At 47.0% G+C, this 15,253-nt stretch overlaps 1 protein-coding gene across 2 annotated transcripts in view; it reads right to left on the bottom strand.

Annotated features, from left to right (window-relative positions):
- Positions 1-15,253, bottom strand: part of DPH1 (diphthamide biosynthesis 1) — a 1,777,158-nt gene that overhangs the window by 956,175 nt on the left and 805,730 nt on the right. For both annotated transcript variants that reach the window (XM_085649080.1, XM_085649081.1), the window contains one exon: positions 13,625-13,746. In XM_085649080.1, the coding sequence (XP_085505206.1) occupies positions 13,625-13,746 (122 nt within the window). The remainder of the gene's footprint in view (positions 1-13,624; positions 13,747-15,253) is intronic.

Genomic DNA, 15,253 nt, shown 5'->3' with positions numbered 1-15,253 from the left:
AACTGCAAACCTATCATTATTGATTCCACTAAATCCCTTGGAATAACACTAGACAGGTATCTGAACATGCTAGCACATATCAGTACAACCACGCGCAGAGCGTCATTTCAACTCAAACTACTGAAGAAAGTGAAACTATTCCTGCCACCTCCAGACTTCAAACAAGCAGTACAATCATTAGCAGTCTTTAAGACTAGAATATGGTCTTCCAGCATAGAATACGGCTCCACTCAAAGTGACTCTCAACGCAGCAGCTAGACTGGTAACAGGCACTAGAGGCTTTGACCACATTACCCATCGCTTAGGTCTCTCACTGGCTCCCTATAGAGGCAAGAACTCAAATGAAAATTGCTTGCCTTACGCATAAAGCCTTCCATTGCAATGACCTCAGGTATCTGGCAAAAAAGATTTGAATCACGGGAGGCAGCCACTCCCTCAGAAGGGCAAACTCTCTAAGGCTAGAACCCCCATAGATTCAGAAAACAAACAACCTACATGCGTGTCAAGAATTCCTGTCATACAAGGGAAACACGCCCTTATGTAAACAGGAGAGCTGTTACATAACTCAAGGGAAACACGCCCTTATGTAAACAGGAGAGCTGTTACATAACTCAAGGGAAACACGCCCTTATGTAAACAGGAGAGCTGTTACATAACTCAAGGGAAACACGCCCTTATGTAAACAGGAGAGCTGTTACATAACTCAAGGGAAACACGCCCTTATGTAAACAGGAGAGCTGTTACATAACTCAAGGAAAACACGCCCTATAAAGGGAGGAACCGGGAGGTACAAGGCTGTCGGATATTGTGTTTACACCGACGTACCTGCTTCGTGAAGAGCAGTGTTCCGGAGTGGTGCTCCAGTAAGGCAAGGACGGAGGTAGGTCGAGTCGTTACTCCCTGGGCCGTGTCTTGCCCCATCGTCACCTGTGAAGGACCCGGAAGCTCTACCGGTCAACCATTGAGCTTCGCTTTTTGACTCGGCTGAGTCCAAGCGCAGTGGCGCTTTTGCTGGTTGGAGTCGTAACTCCCAGCCCGACCAGAGACACAGGGACTGCCAGCTGTAACGCACACCAGGAGGTGTTTGCCGCGTTACAGACTCGGAAGTCCACAGGATCGATCGAGCGGCTGCTCTCGGTTCAGTCTTCTTGCTTGTGATTGGGGTATCGGTGACGCATCACCAGGAGGTGACTCCGCGTCCCGGTGCAGTCTGAGGAAGAGGTTGAGCGGCTGCTCCCTTCAGGTAGAGACCCCGGCTGGGTGTTTCCCTGACTCCTCGATTCTCCCCAACACTCTTCGTGCCCCTCACAGCCTACCGATTGGCATTGTCGGCCATTTCATTTCTGCCCTCTGTTGGCATACGCCGGGATCGGCGTATATGCAGAGGACGGTTAGGACCATCCGTGCTGTGGGCTGGTAACGTACTTAGCCTGGAGGATTCCAGTGACTATAACTTTTGTTTGTTCTTTGTATTTTATTTGCCTTCATTAAAAGAACTAACCCTTCACAAGTGGTTGCGTCCTCATTGTCGTGTCTGTTAAACGATCCTGAGACGTTCAGGGCGTTACAAAATATCCGACCTTAATAACACTAACTGTCTCCCGGTCGATAACAGACATGGCAACACTTGATGATGTGCTGGCTGCTTTAGCGGCCATGCAAGTTGAAGTGGCTGCCTCTAGGCAAGAAACAGCCGATGTAAAAGCCAGACTGGATGCTATCCAATTGGACCCCCTCACGCCCAGCACCTCCCTCACAAACCAGACCCCTGCGGTAGTAGTGGAAATGCCGGTAGCCATCCCCTTGGCAACACCAGAGAGGTACAGTGGGGATCCTAACACAGTGCAGGTATTCCTCACACAAGTGGCGCTACATTTATCGTGCAAACCAAAGGCGTTCCCCACGAGTCAGGCTCGTGTGGCTTTCCTTATATCCTATTTGGCTGGAAACGCGGCACAATGGGCCGTACCTCTGGTGAGCAGGGACGACCCCCTCTTATGTGATTGGGGTGCTTTTCGCGAGGAATTCCTGAAGGTATTCGACAGAAGGGCTGACTCGTACACGGCGGACCGTGAAATGCTTGAGTTGAGACAGGGATCCAACGACCTGGTGCAGTATCTCAACGCGTTCCGAAGGCTGGTTGCGGAAACCAAGTGGCCTGTTGCTAAACAGACGGCGCTCTTCCATCAAGGGCTGTGCGATGAGCTCAAGGACGCCGTGGCTCATATTGACCCTCAACCCAAGACATGTGAGGGCCTTATCAACCTGGTATTACGGCTGGAACATAGGCTAAATGAAAGAAAGGGGGATCATGGGAGAAAAGGAAAATCCCTTCCATCCTATGTGACGGTGGGAAGTCCTGAAACTTCCACCGCATCCAAGGGAGAACCCATGGACATCAGCGCAATACGAGCGAGCCTCACAGCCACGGAGAAAGAGTCACGCCGTAAACAAGGATTGTGCCTATATTGTGGCAAAAAAGGCCACTACGTACGTGAATGCGCTGCCAAACCGAAGACGTCACGTTATCGGGCCAACCGGTCGGTAACAGCCGTGGTGGACATACCGGCGGAAAACTAGAGGACTCCAAGACCAGAGAAGGGGCATCTCGGAGTCACTCATCCATCCCTTCACTTTCCAACTCGGTCACTAAGGGACAACGACACCTGTTTATCACGGTGCACGTGGGAGTGCATGACCAGTGGATACCCGTTGTGGCCATGGTGGATTCAGGGGCCACTGGCATGTTTATGGACCACAACGAGGCATGCAGGCTAGGGCTTGTGCTTCTTCCCAAAGCAGTACCCGAAGACGTCTATGCGGTAGACGGAAGGCGATTGGTGACGGGGCCCATCGGACAGCACACGGGGGTCCTTCCGATGAGATATGGGAGGAACCATTTGGAACAAATCGATTTTAACATCATCCGAGCGCCCCAATATGGCGTCATATTGGGATTGCCGTGGCTACAGAAACACAACCCCTTTGTGGATTGGCCAACACATCGCATCGAAATGACGTCACCGTATTGCATCCTGCATTGTGGAATAAGAACGGAATCCCTTGACGCAGATGAGAGCGGGAGTCAGACGGTGGCTACAGCGGCAGAAAAAGATGTGGCTCTCCCCCAGGCTTATCACAGTTTTGAGGATGTATTTGATGAGGTGAAGGCGGAAGTGCTACCACCACATAGACAGTTTGACTGCCAGATCGACCTGGTGCCAGGGGCCAGCGTTCCCAGCGGCAGGCTGTATGCCCTGACGGAGCCTGAAAACGTGCATCTCCGGGGGTACCTGGATAAACTCCTCAAGCTAGGATTCATCCGCCCGTCCAAGTCTCCGGCCGCCTCGCCACTCTTCTTCATCCCGAAGGCTAATGGGGAGCTGAGAGCCTGTGTGGACTTTAGGGCATTGAATGCGATAACCATAAAAAATCGGTACCCCTTGCCTCTCATCAGTGTACTTCTGGAACAGGTCAAGAAAGCTCGTATCTACACCAAGTTGGATTTGAAAGGGGCATACCATCTGGTGCGCATGAGGGACGGAGACGAGTGGAAGACCGCCTTTAAGACCAGGTTCGGCCTTTTTGAGTACCTCGTCATGCCGTTCGGTCTGTGCAACGCCCCGGCAGCCTTTCAGTACTTTTTGAATGAGGTATTCAGAGAGGAGTTGGATATCTACGTGGTCGTATATATCGACGACATCCTCATCTATTCGTCCAGTGTGGAGGAGCACGTACACCACGTCAAAGCTGTGCTCCAAAAGCTGAGGGAAAACATGCTGTTTTGTAAACTCAGCAAGTGTGACTTCCACGTCACATCCGTGGAATTCCTCGGAGTGATGCTGAGTCCAGAGGGACAGGAGATGGCAGAACGAAAGATCAAGGCGGTGAAAGAATGGCCGGTGCCCCAAAGCGTGAAGGACGTCCAAAGTTTCATTGGCTTCGCCAACTTTTACAGGCGGTTTATAGATGGATTTTCAGGAGTGGTGGCCCCAATCACACAGCTACTGAGGAAGTCCAAGGAGTTTGTCTGGTCCCCTGAAGCGAACAAAGCCTTTGAGGCCCTGAAAAGCGCCTTTGGTAAGGCGCCGGTGTTGGCTCACCCCGATCCGGATCTCCCCTACGTGGTGGAAGCGGACGCGTCGGATGTGGCGCTGGGGGCTATCTTGTCCCAACGCAACCACGACACAGGGGTGCTTCATCCCGTTGCGTACATGTCCCGCAAACTCAACGACGCCGAACGCAACTACCATATTGCGGAGAAGGAGCTTCTCGCAATCAAGGACGCCTTCACCGAATGGAGGCATTGGTTGATGGGGGCAAGACATGTGGTATCGGTGTACACGGACCATCGGAACCTACAGTTCATGACGGCCACTAGACACCTTTCTCCCAGGCAGCTGCGGTGGATGATCTTCTTTGCGGGGTTCAACTTCCGCATCACATATCGGCCGGGGACGGAAAACCGAAAGGCGGACGCCCTGTCCCGTCAATCTGCAGTTAAGGAACCATTGCCTGCAACCGAGCGTTCCATCATTTCCCCGAGGATGGTATTGGGGGTTATCCAACCGGATACTTTCCTGAGGGGAATAAAGAGAGGGATCAGGTCATTCGCATGGCGGAGGTGGCTCCTCAGTCACAGAGAATGGCAGCTGAAGGACGGGATACCCCTGAAGGGCAGGTGCCTATTGATACCCACGCCTAGGCTAAGGAAACAAGCATTCATCTGGTGCCATGACTCTCCATGCGCAGGTCATTTGGGCTTTGAAAAAACGGTGGCTAGCATGGGACGGCATTTCTGGTGGCCAACCATGAGAGTGGATGTCAGGAGGTGGGGACAGGAGTGTCCTACGTGTGCTACCATGAAGGCCGACCATGGCCGAACCCAAGGGCTCTTACATCCACTTCCGACCCCGGATAGACCATGGGATAGCATATCACTGGACTTCGTGGTGGGCCTACCGGTAGACCAGGGGATGACGGCAATACTGGTGGTGGTGGATTACTTGACGAAAATGGGGCACTTCATCCCCTGCAAGAGAGTCCCTACGGCCGGGGAATTGGCGTCACTACTCCTAAAGAATGTGGTACGACTGCATGGATTACCTGGGGTGATCGTGTCGGACCGGGGGTCGCAGTTTACTGCGCAATTCTGGAAGACTTGGTGCACTGCGCTGCATGTTAAGACCGCCCTGTCCACCAGCTACCACCCTCAAACGGACGGCCAAACCGAGCGCCTGAACCAAACGCTCAAACAGTATCTGCGATGTTTTGTGGACCAGGGCAGGGAAGAATGGGTCGACTTGCTATGGGTTGCAGAGATAGCCTATAACAACGCCACTCACAGCTCCACACAGTCATCTCCGTTCTATAGCAACTATGGCCAACATCCCAGGTTCTTGCCATTTCTACATCCGTTCAGAGAGGACAGGATTCCCGCCACAGCGGACAGGGTGGCACACATAAAAGACACGTTGATACGCTCAAGGGCTGTCCTAATAGAGGCCAAGAGAAGATACAAGGCTGCGGCAGATAGGAAGAGAAGGCCCGGGCCACTGTACCGCACTGGAGACTACGTCTGGATATCCACAAGAAACATGAGGTTTCGAAAGAACAGTGTGTTCCATCCCAAGTACATGGGCCCCTATCGAATTACCAAGTGTATGGGTCCCGTGAACGTGAAGGTGTGCTTGCCCCAGTCATTGCGGATACACCCTGTCTTTCATGTATCATTGCTCAAACCAGCACCCTCCAAGCCGTCTGGGACACCTAGGCCGGTATGCGTGGAGTCGGAGGTGGAGTATGAAGTGTCGGGCATACGGGCGTCCAAATGGCGCAGGGGGAAGCTGTGGTACCTGGTTGCGTGGAAAGGCTATGGCCCGGAGGAGCATTCATGGGAACCGGCTGAAGGGGTTTATGCTCCGCGCTTGGTCTCCTTGTTCCATCGGCGTTTTCCTGCCAGCGCTGGACCCGTGGGGAGCCGCTGAGAGGGAGGATGTACTGTCAAGAATTCCTGTCATACAAGGGAAACACGCCCTTATGTAAACAGGAGAGCTGTTACATAACTCAAGGGAAACACGCCCTTATGTAAACAGGAGAGCTGTTACATAACTCAAGGGAAACACGCCCTTATGTAAACAGGAGAGCTGTTACATAACTCAAGGGAAACACGCCCTTATGTAAACAGGAGAGCTGTTACATAACTCAAGGGAAACACGCCCTTATGTAAACAGGAGAGCTGTTACATAACTCAAGGAAAACACGCCCTATAAAGGGAGGAACCGGGAGGTACAAGGCTGTCGGATATTGTGTTTACACCGACGTACCTGCTTCGTGAAGAGCAGTGTTCCGGAGTGGTGCTCCAGTAAGGCAAGGACGGAGGTAGGTCGAGTCGTTACTCCCTGGGCCGTGTCTTGCCCCATCGTCACCTGTGAAGGACCCGGAAGCTCTACCGGTCAACCATTGAGCTTCGCTTTTTGACTCGGCTGAGTCCAAGCGCAGTGGCGCTTTTGCTGGTTGGAGTCGTAACTCCCAGCCCGACCAGAGACACAGGGACTGCCAGCTGTAACGCACACCAGGAGGTGTTTGCCGCGTTACAGACTCGGAAGTCCACAGGATCGATCGAGCGGCTGCTCTCGGTTCAGTCTTCTTGCTTGTGATTGGGGTATCGGTGACGCATCACCAGGAGGTGACTCCGCGTCCCGGTGCAGTCTGAGGAAGAGGTTGAGCGGCTGCTCCCTTCAGGTAGAGACCCCGGCTGGGTGTTTCCCTGACTCCTCGATTCTCCCCAACACTCTTCGTGCCCCTCACAGCCTACCGATTGGCATTGTCGGCCATTTCATTTCTGCCCTCTGTTGGCATACGCCGGGATCGGCGTATATGCAGAGGACGGTTAGGACCATCCGTGCTGTGGGCTGGTAACGTACTTAGCCTGGAGGATTCCAGTGACTATAACTTTTGTTTGTTCTTTGTATTTTATTTGCCTTCATTAAAAGAACTAACCCTTCACAAGTGGTTGCGTCCTCATTGTCGTGTCTGTTAAACGATCCTGAGACGTTCAGGGCGTTACAATGCGCTCCTTTTCTGGATCAGCTCCTAGGATTTGGAAATCCCTACCACTCAATGTTCGGTCTAACCCATCCACGCACATCTTCAAAAAAGACGTGAAAAAGATCTTAATGAGCAGATTCCTCGTGTAAAGTCATGGTGAGCCTCTCCCCTGGGCCTATTGGCCGCTTCAAGGACACTAATACCATTACAGGGCAGAAGCACATCAATCCCAGTAGAATCCTCACAAACATGGTCCTCGAATACCGGGAACTGAACCGACGCAAAGCAGACCCATGACAAACCATACCGAAGAATCTATCCCAGTGACTCATAAATGAATAGCGATCATTTAATATTAACTCTGCTACAACATACCAAATCTTACATTTCTAAAATGTTGCTCTATGTTTTTGATACATGTTTCTTTTTTATATACCAGCTCTTTGGTTATGTTTATCATTCATATGTACAGCACTCTGATGCCCTATGTCCGTGCTTATAAAACACCAAACAAATAAAAAAGGATATATCCACTGCAGTTCTCTTACAGGAATTTAATTCTACTTCTTGTAGTATACTGACCACTGGCACTAGTGCAAGGGGGCAGGGAATGCTTTTATTACAGATCACAGAGAATGGACACTGTCATTTGCTTCTCGTTCTTCATCACCTATGGAAAATAAATATTCTGTGATCGAGAGGGAGATGTTGGCTTATGTAAGGGCTATGGAGAAACTTAGATAGTACCCGAGGGGTTAAAGATTCACATTACGCACGGATCGCAGACCAGTGATCAAGGTTTCTACTCCAGAGGGTACCATTAAGTCATCTCCTTGTATAGCTAGAATGTCTGAGACTTCTGGACTATACTTATGATGTTTTTTGTGAACACAAACAGGGTGGCAGATTACTTGAGCAGATCAACATTGTTGCTAAAAGAACCCAGAGACTGGGATGAATACTGTGTAGTAGTTGTGAATGACAGATGGGCTATCTGGCTACAAAAGTTATTTTGTTTTGTGTGAGGTGAAGAAGTACATTAAACATGGTTGGCCCAGCAAAAGTAAGCTAGCAGCAGAATGCAAGAAGTTCTGGGAACTTAACAAACTATCTGCGTGTAATCAAGGATTCCTACCGTGGGATGATAGGGTAGATCCTCCAAGCAACCTTAAGCAATGGATTTTGTGTTCTACACACGAGGGGCACATGGGCATAGTAAAATGAAAAAAAGATAGTGAAATCCTCATATTGGTGGCCAGGCATGTATTTCAATATGGAGACATTATGGAGACATTTGTGAGGTCTTGTGAACAATGTGTTAATTCTGACAAAACTGTTTTCAGGCCTCCCTTAGGTCTTAAGAAATGTCCGAAACATCCCTGGGAGATGTTGGTTGAAGATATTCTTGGTCCTATTCTGGACTCTAAGGGGATACCTAAATATACAAATTGCCCAAATCGACGTGTATTCTAAATGGCCTGAAATTGACATTTTAAACTAAAGTCGATTCTGCATTGGTTGTCTCCTTCCTCAAGAGTTTTCTTTAGAGAAGTCTTTCACAAGTCTAAGTTGAGTGACAATGGTCTTCAATTCACAGCTAAGAAGTTGAAGGAATTCCATGTTAGTAATTGTGTTAAACCTAAATACACTTCCTTTTATTACCCTGAAGGGAATGGTATGGTGGAGCGCTTTAGCAGAGTCATAATGGGGAGTGTTCAAGCTGCCATAAATTACAGGAAGGTTTGGAAAAGAAGTCTGCAAACTTGTTTGGGCTTATAGGATTACCACTACCTTAACGGTGTATAGTCCCTTCAGGGTGCTACGGAGACGTTTATTAAGGCCAACAGTGCATCAATGACTTTAGAACTTCAAAGTGAATAGTATCCTTCTGTTGTCAAAGCAAACTTGTTGGACGCACAATGGATTTGTAATGAGTATTATGATAAGCTTGGTGTGAAGGAAGTTACCCTTGAATAGAGAGTCTGTGTACAAATGAAATTGGGTCTGAAAATGAGGGATGGGTGCAGTAAGTTCACTAAGCCTTCGCAAGTGATGGATGTCCATTTCTCTTCCACCAAACTTAGTGATGCTAAAGTGTTGCATTTTGGTAGGTTGTCTAGATGCAAGAAAATAAGGTCTTAGAATTAATCATGAAGGAATTGTACTAATGTTGTTAACCCTAAAATCCGGTCATGAGAGGGAACAGAGAGGATTGTTCTGTTCTTGTTGCAGGTAATGGTGAGGTTGAAGGTAATGATGATGATGTACCTAGTAACAGGATCGGAAATGTAGCCAATGCAAATTGAAGTAAAAATGGCCCTAAAGTATGTTCTGGAGATGGGTTCCCTGGGAAGGCTCTTTGAGCGGAACCTAAAATGTGTTTCCTAAATGAACCACCATCCATTCCGGAAGAGTTACTGTTTTTCCTATGAAACTGAAGGACTTCACTGTGGGATGAAGCTGTTACAATTAATTGTATACAATTGATTGCATTTCAATGTGATCTGTAATGCAGCTATGATGTATAGTTACAAGGCCTCTTCCTTGCTTTCAAAGAGAATGGGGGGTTACTTCTCATCTCTCCCAAGAATGACACTGAGCTAGATCCCGCCATTCAGGTTGAGAGGCTAGAAGAGTGTCTCACAGGAACACGTTTGGGTTCCCCCACCAACCTCTAGCTAGGCTGTGGAGAGATCAGATTAGACAGGAGAGGCTTTCAGAACCCAAAACCAGAAGCTGCAATAATCTGGTGTCTCCAGGACCCAGAGAATCCTGAGAACGTAACCATAAAGGGTCAAACTTAGCTGGCTCTTAGATGGTAGCGCCAGAGGACTACAAAAGCAACGTATCCCAGGAAATCTGTATCCAGGGCAAAACAATGCCTTGACTGAACCTGTCTAGTCCACATACATAGCAAATTACGTCTCTGAGGTCAGCCACAACACACCGGGTGACTGGGCAGCATCTGGACATCTCCACCATATTACCTGGTACAGGAATAGAGGCCAGTTTTAATCCAAAGTAGTCTTGAACTGTAACCGTTAATTAGAGAGGGGACGGGATCCACAGCCAGTATGAATCAGTGAGAACTATCTTTGGGTATTTTAGATTTCAACTTAAAAACTATGTAAACAAGCAGAAACCAACTGGGGGTCATGGAAAAATGTCCCTTTAGGACAGGCTCCTACCTAAAAGCTACTTATGAGTTTCTGTGCTTATCGGCGATAATTGATTCAGGAAGACGGACATATCCTATCCTATCTATAAGCAGAACCTTCATAGCATAACACTGTCCCAATCTGCTTTATAAGCACGAACCCTCAAACCCTACTGGATGGTCCTAAATAAAGTCATTCTTTTTTCAAGTAACATCTCAGATTGGACTCTGCTCTTTCTTGTGAGAGTGATAATAGCCTTCCCAATAACACTAATAACATGGACAAAAATGCACAATTTAAACGTAAACTACAATAAGATATAAAACCCTACATCCCCATAGCTCGCCTCAGGGTATTTTATCCAATAATCCTTGGCCCTTTCAAGAATGCACCATGGTAATTCCCTATTTTTGGTAATACCCAAAATTCGACTTGCTTATTTGAAAGATGTGCAGCGACTTGTCTGGTCTCTAGAAGCATATGTTTCCACCATCTCTCTCCTATTTTCATCTCACTCTAAAGGCTTCCTATGGAAGCGAGGTGTTGATAGCAGCTTGCTGTGGGCACAAAATGCTACACTTTTAATCTCTTGACTACTTAGCACAGAAGCTGAAAATCTCTGGGGTACCGGATGCCATCACAGCACAGACGCTCTGAAGTATATATTAAAAAACTAGAATCATGCCTCACTCCGTTGCAGGTTGTGCTCCAAAAATGTGGAAATCTATTCCGCCTTCTATACATCAACCCCCCAACTTACTTTGTCAAGAGATAATTAATAATCCTCCTATTCTAATGACAATGCCAACCATCTTTTCCTTTACTGTTCCATCACCATCCTTGTGACATCACTTGCTCAAAGCTGGCACCCTCGTCTTTCATTTGAACAGCTTATATTATCTCCTCCCCTCCCTACACCTAATTCCAATGCATGGCAATCAGCTTCTTTTTGTGTTTGTAAATCATGTTCAGACTTTCTGCGCTATTTTCAAGTTACAATTCCACATTTGCAATCCCTAATGTCTCCCTCATTTGTAAGTTTGTATCTTCATTATTCGGTTCACTTTTATGCTTTCCTACATCTGTGATAGGCCTTCACTATTTTAACAGCAGACTACTAGTGACAATTTTAGAATGCCCTTCATGTTCTTTCTCGCTTTTGTATAGTTTTTTACTTAGGTGTCAGTGTTACACTGTGAAAAATGTGTTTACTGAAGTGTCATTCACAGCTTTTGAACTAAATCCTTCCGAATAAATCTATAAATGTACATTTGTACTCTTGTCACTACGGAAAATACTCGGACACTCTCAGATACATACAAAGCTCAAATGAAAATAAATAAGTAAACATGTATGACCGAACTGATAAGCTAAATGCCTGAAGTCCCTCTTGGGGTTCAGGTGACCCCCCTTCCCTACCCCCCCCCCCCCCCCCAATTACAATACCTGCTGCAGTTGCGATCTCCGAAGATCTTTCACTAATTACATGTTTGACTATGATGTTTGGATCCACTACCCTCAGAATTCTCCCCTTACTTGAGAGAGTGGGGACTTCTGTGGTTGCAGCCAGCATCTAGCCAAAGCTAGCGGCTTATGATATATAACTTGAGAGCCAGCTAAGCATCCCTACAGGACATGTGTACAAACTGTGCACCACAAGACGCAGACCCAAAAGATATTCACAAGTATCAAACATCTTGACTCCCACAGACCCAGGCCCACTCTAAGGCGTCCCATGCACTTGTGTTTCCCAGCTCACATGCTGCTTCTTTTGTGTTTTTATAAAGAGCTACAAATGCAGTGTGAGTCTGTCCACTGATGTGTCTTTCATACACTTTTCATCACTTGTTTAATGCTGCAGAATTGCTTCTTTCCAAAACCAGAAGCAGATTGTAACTACAGCTTCTCACCTGTCAGCTCTTCAAAACTAAAATGAGGAACGTGATCATGCAGCCTGCCAGGCCTGTCTAAGCAGGTTCGGAAACAATAGTGCAGTTTGTAGCCTAGTGAGAAGCAGCGCTCCTTGGAACCAACTAATTACAGGGATCAGTTTCGTAATTCACCTGAATATTTTACCCACCCTAATTCTGACCAGTTTCTGGTAGGGATAGAGAGAAGATCATGGCAAGCTACCAGTAGTCAGAGAAATAAATGGGACCACGCACAAGTGGTTCCAACTGTTATACTCTCAACTCAATTTGTAGCGTGCTATAAAGGGTCTCGGTCTCTGATCCTGGAGCGTGTGTAACAATATTAAGTGGCCGCGTACCCTGTTAGGGTCCGTCCCCTTCAGCATAGCAAATGCTCCTATGTTCAAGGGTTGTTTAAAAATGATTCAGCTTAGATTAAGTTCAAATGTGATCTATTTATTTATTTATGTGATCTATTTCAAGGCAGTTTTCAATTTTCATCCGCCTTGTCAACCATCAAATTCATTCAGTAAATCATAATTTTCTCATAATGATTTACATCGAAAGCAATTTAATTGTATTATCCCATCCTGATGCATTTCGGGTCGTGGCCCTTCGTCAGGGCAATTATCTCTAGCCGCCAGCGAGAAACCTCATACGAGCATCTCCCGGTGGTTGGGATAGTGAGAAGATCATGGCAAGCTACCAGTAGTCCTATTTAGCACATCATGGCAACTTTCCAATATGTCGAACCAGCAGATTCTCGTACATCTCTGGTAATTCTAGTTGGAACACCATGGCTGGTTTCCAATATGTGAGCAAGTTCCTCATGGTAAATTTGCCATAGTGCAATCCAACGCATCTTGGGCATTTCTAAGCATGTCCAGTAAACACTCAAACGTCCTGTGTTTTCCACCTTTCCATGTCCCCCCATGTCCCCAAAAACTCTGTATCTTCAACAGTGCTCTTTGCAAGAGGGAATGCCAAGTTACTGGTCAGGAAGGCAACTCTGCAGCTCACCCTAGCCAGCCACCTCCTAGAGTTCTGCTGACAGGCACCTAGAGATGACAACGGGTTAGTCTCTGGGGCAGAGATCACCGGGTAAAAAAAAACCAGGGTCTTTACAAGGGAAAACAAAGAAAATGAGTCAGCGATTTCCAATACATAGCTCTGGCCTTACTTCAATGGTCAGTGTAGATACCACAGGAATTGGATGGGGTTTAGAATTCATACAACATGAGAAAATCACCTGCTGTCCAACAGGAAGGAAAGGTGGTGGAAGGTTCTGCATATAGCTCGTAGAAAGGCCTTAAAATGTAAGTTTAGTTATGGTAGCTTAACCAAACAACATCCCAATCCGAACACCAGACATATTATTAACCGAAGAGCAAACCTTCCCACCTAAGACAAAATCTCTCAAACCACCCAAAGGGGAATCCTACACTGTTGTAGAATATGCCCCACAACCAAGAAAAGGGAGACGCCATGTCTTTGTAAATTACTTACTAAGGCAGCTGTGGCCATAATGCACCATAAGATCCGCCCCCAGGGCCCGAGCTGTGAAGTCATCCACGCAGCAAGCACCATATGTCACATCCCCCATCACCACTGCCTCAGCCTTAGTGAACCTGCAAAGAAAGAGGAGTAAAGTGAGGGTTTTGGTAAAAAAGAAATCACTGTCGCTACATTTAATACCACATAAGTATCCTACTGAACGCAATGCCCATTTTCATAGTCCTCTTTTGCTTTCCACCTTTACTTTAACTTATGCACTATTGATTATCCTATATTGCTGGCTCCTAAAGTTTTACCACCAGCGATGTCACAGCTGCAGTCCCTTCATTGATCACTACTAGATATTGCTACTTCAGGTAATCCTTTCAAGCCACAATCTTCTACCCTGTCAAAGTACATTTCAATTCAGTTCTCGGGCAGGAAAGCCATGTAGGGATTACAGATTCCCACCACATGAGAAGTGGGGTTGGGCAACAGATCCTCTTTACTTTGGCAGATGCGGTCTGTCTGGTAAATGAGTCCAGTGGACAGGGTACAGTAAAGACACTAAGAGAAGAAACATGACTTTCAAAACTGTCTGAGGAAGAATTCTAGAGGTGGATTCACAATAGCATTTGTTTTAAAGGCCTAAGTGGAAGAACCCCTTTAGGAATGAAGCAGCGAGGTACCATGACAACAGAAGCATAAACGCGCCGGGCCTGGACAGATAGTGCCCAGCAAGGCCATAGGAATTGGGTAATGGAAACTACAAAGGCAGAAATCAACATACCAAAGCAATCCAGGCCAGGATCAGCAGAAACTAAATTTGGCATAGTCAAGAAGACCGTGCCAGTAGCAAAGCAGACTGGACCAGAAATACCGAGAGAATTGGTCAAGGATCCGTGCAAACCAAAATTGCTGTAGTTAACACTATTGGGCTAGATAAGTTGAGCCAAGAGCAGAGTAAACTAGACTTGGCATAGTAAGGAGAATCAGACTGAGAACAGAGCAAACTGGACTCGGCATAGTCAAGATCAGACTGGGAGTAGTGTACACCGGACTCAACATACTTTAAGGAAGAAGACTGGACTGGGAGAAGAGCAAAGTGGACTTAACGCAGTCAAGATGATTAGACTGGGAGAAGAGCATACTGGACTTGGGATTGTCAAGAAGATCAGACTGAGCAGAGCAAACCGTACTTGATATGGACAGAAGGATTGGACAAGGAGCAGAGCAAGCTGGACTCGGCAATGCCTTCAGGCCCTTTTCCACACCATCACTGTTGCCCTCTTCACTAATATGGCTAAGTAAGCAGTTTCTTAAAAAATTGGCCGAGGGGCACTCCTTTCAGTTAATTTTTTTTTGTAAAAAATTATTGTCCAACACCTGTTTCGCAAGTTTATCACTTCAACAGTTACATTTATAATGCACTCTTTCAATGAACATTAATCTCTCATGAAATCATAAAATTTCGTTTTGCTTAGTGCTCCCTCTCGTTTCTCGTCATTCCCTGATGGGTTCAGACCAGTAACCGGTAACATGTCGCTCTGCTAGGTGCATCCCCGCCTGTCCTAACAGGGAATGACAAAAACATGTTGGCCAAGGATTTTTTTTTTTAACAAAACTTCGAAATAAAATGAA

The sequence above is a fragment of the Triturus cristatus genome, chromosome 3_2 (genome assembly GCF_964204655.1).
Source record: "Triturus cristatus chromosome 3_2, aTriCri1.1, whole genome shotgun sequence".
Taxonomy (NCBI): Eukaryota; Metazoa; Chordata; class Amphibia; order Caudata; family Salamandridae; genus Triturus; species Triturus cristatus.
The sequence above is the reverse complement of the archived record's forward strand: the minus strand, read 5'-3'. Positions and strand labels throughout refer to the sequence as shown.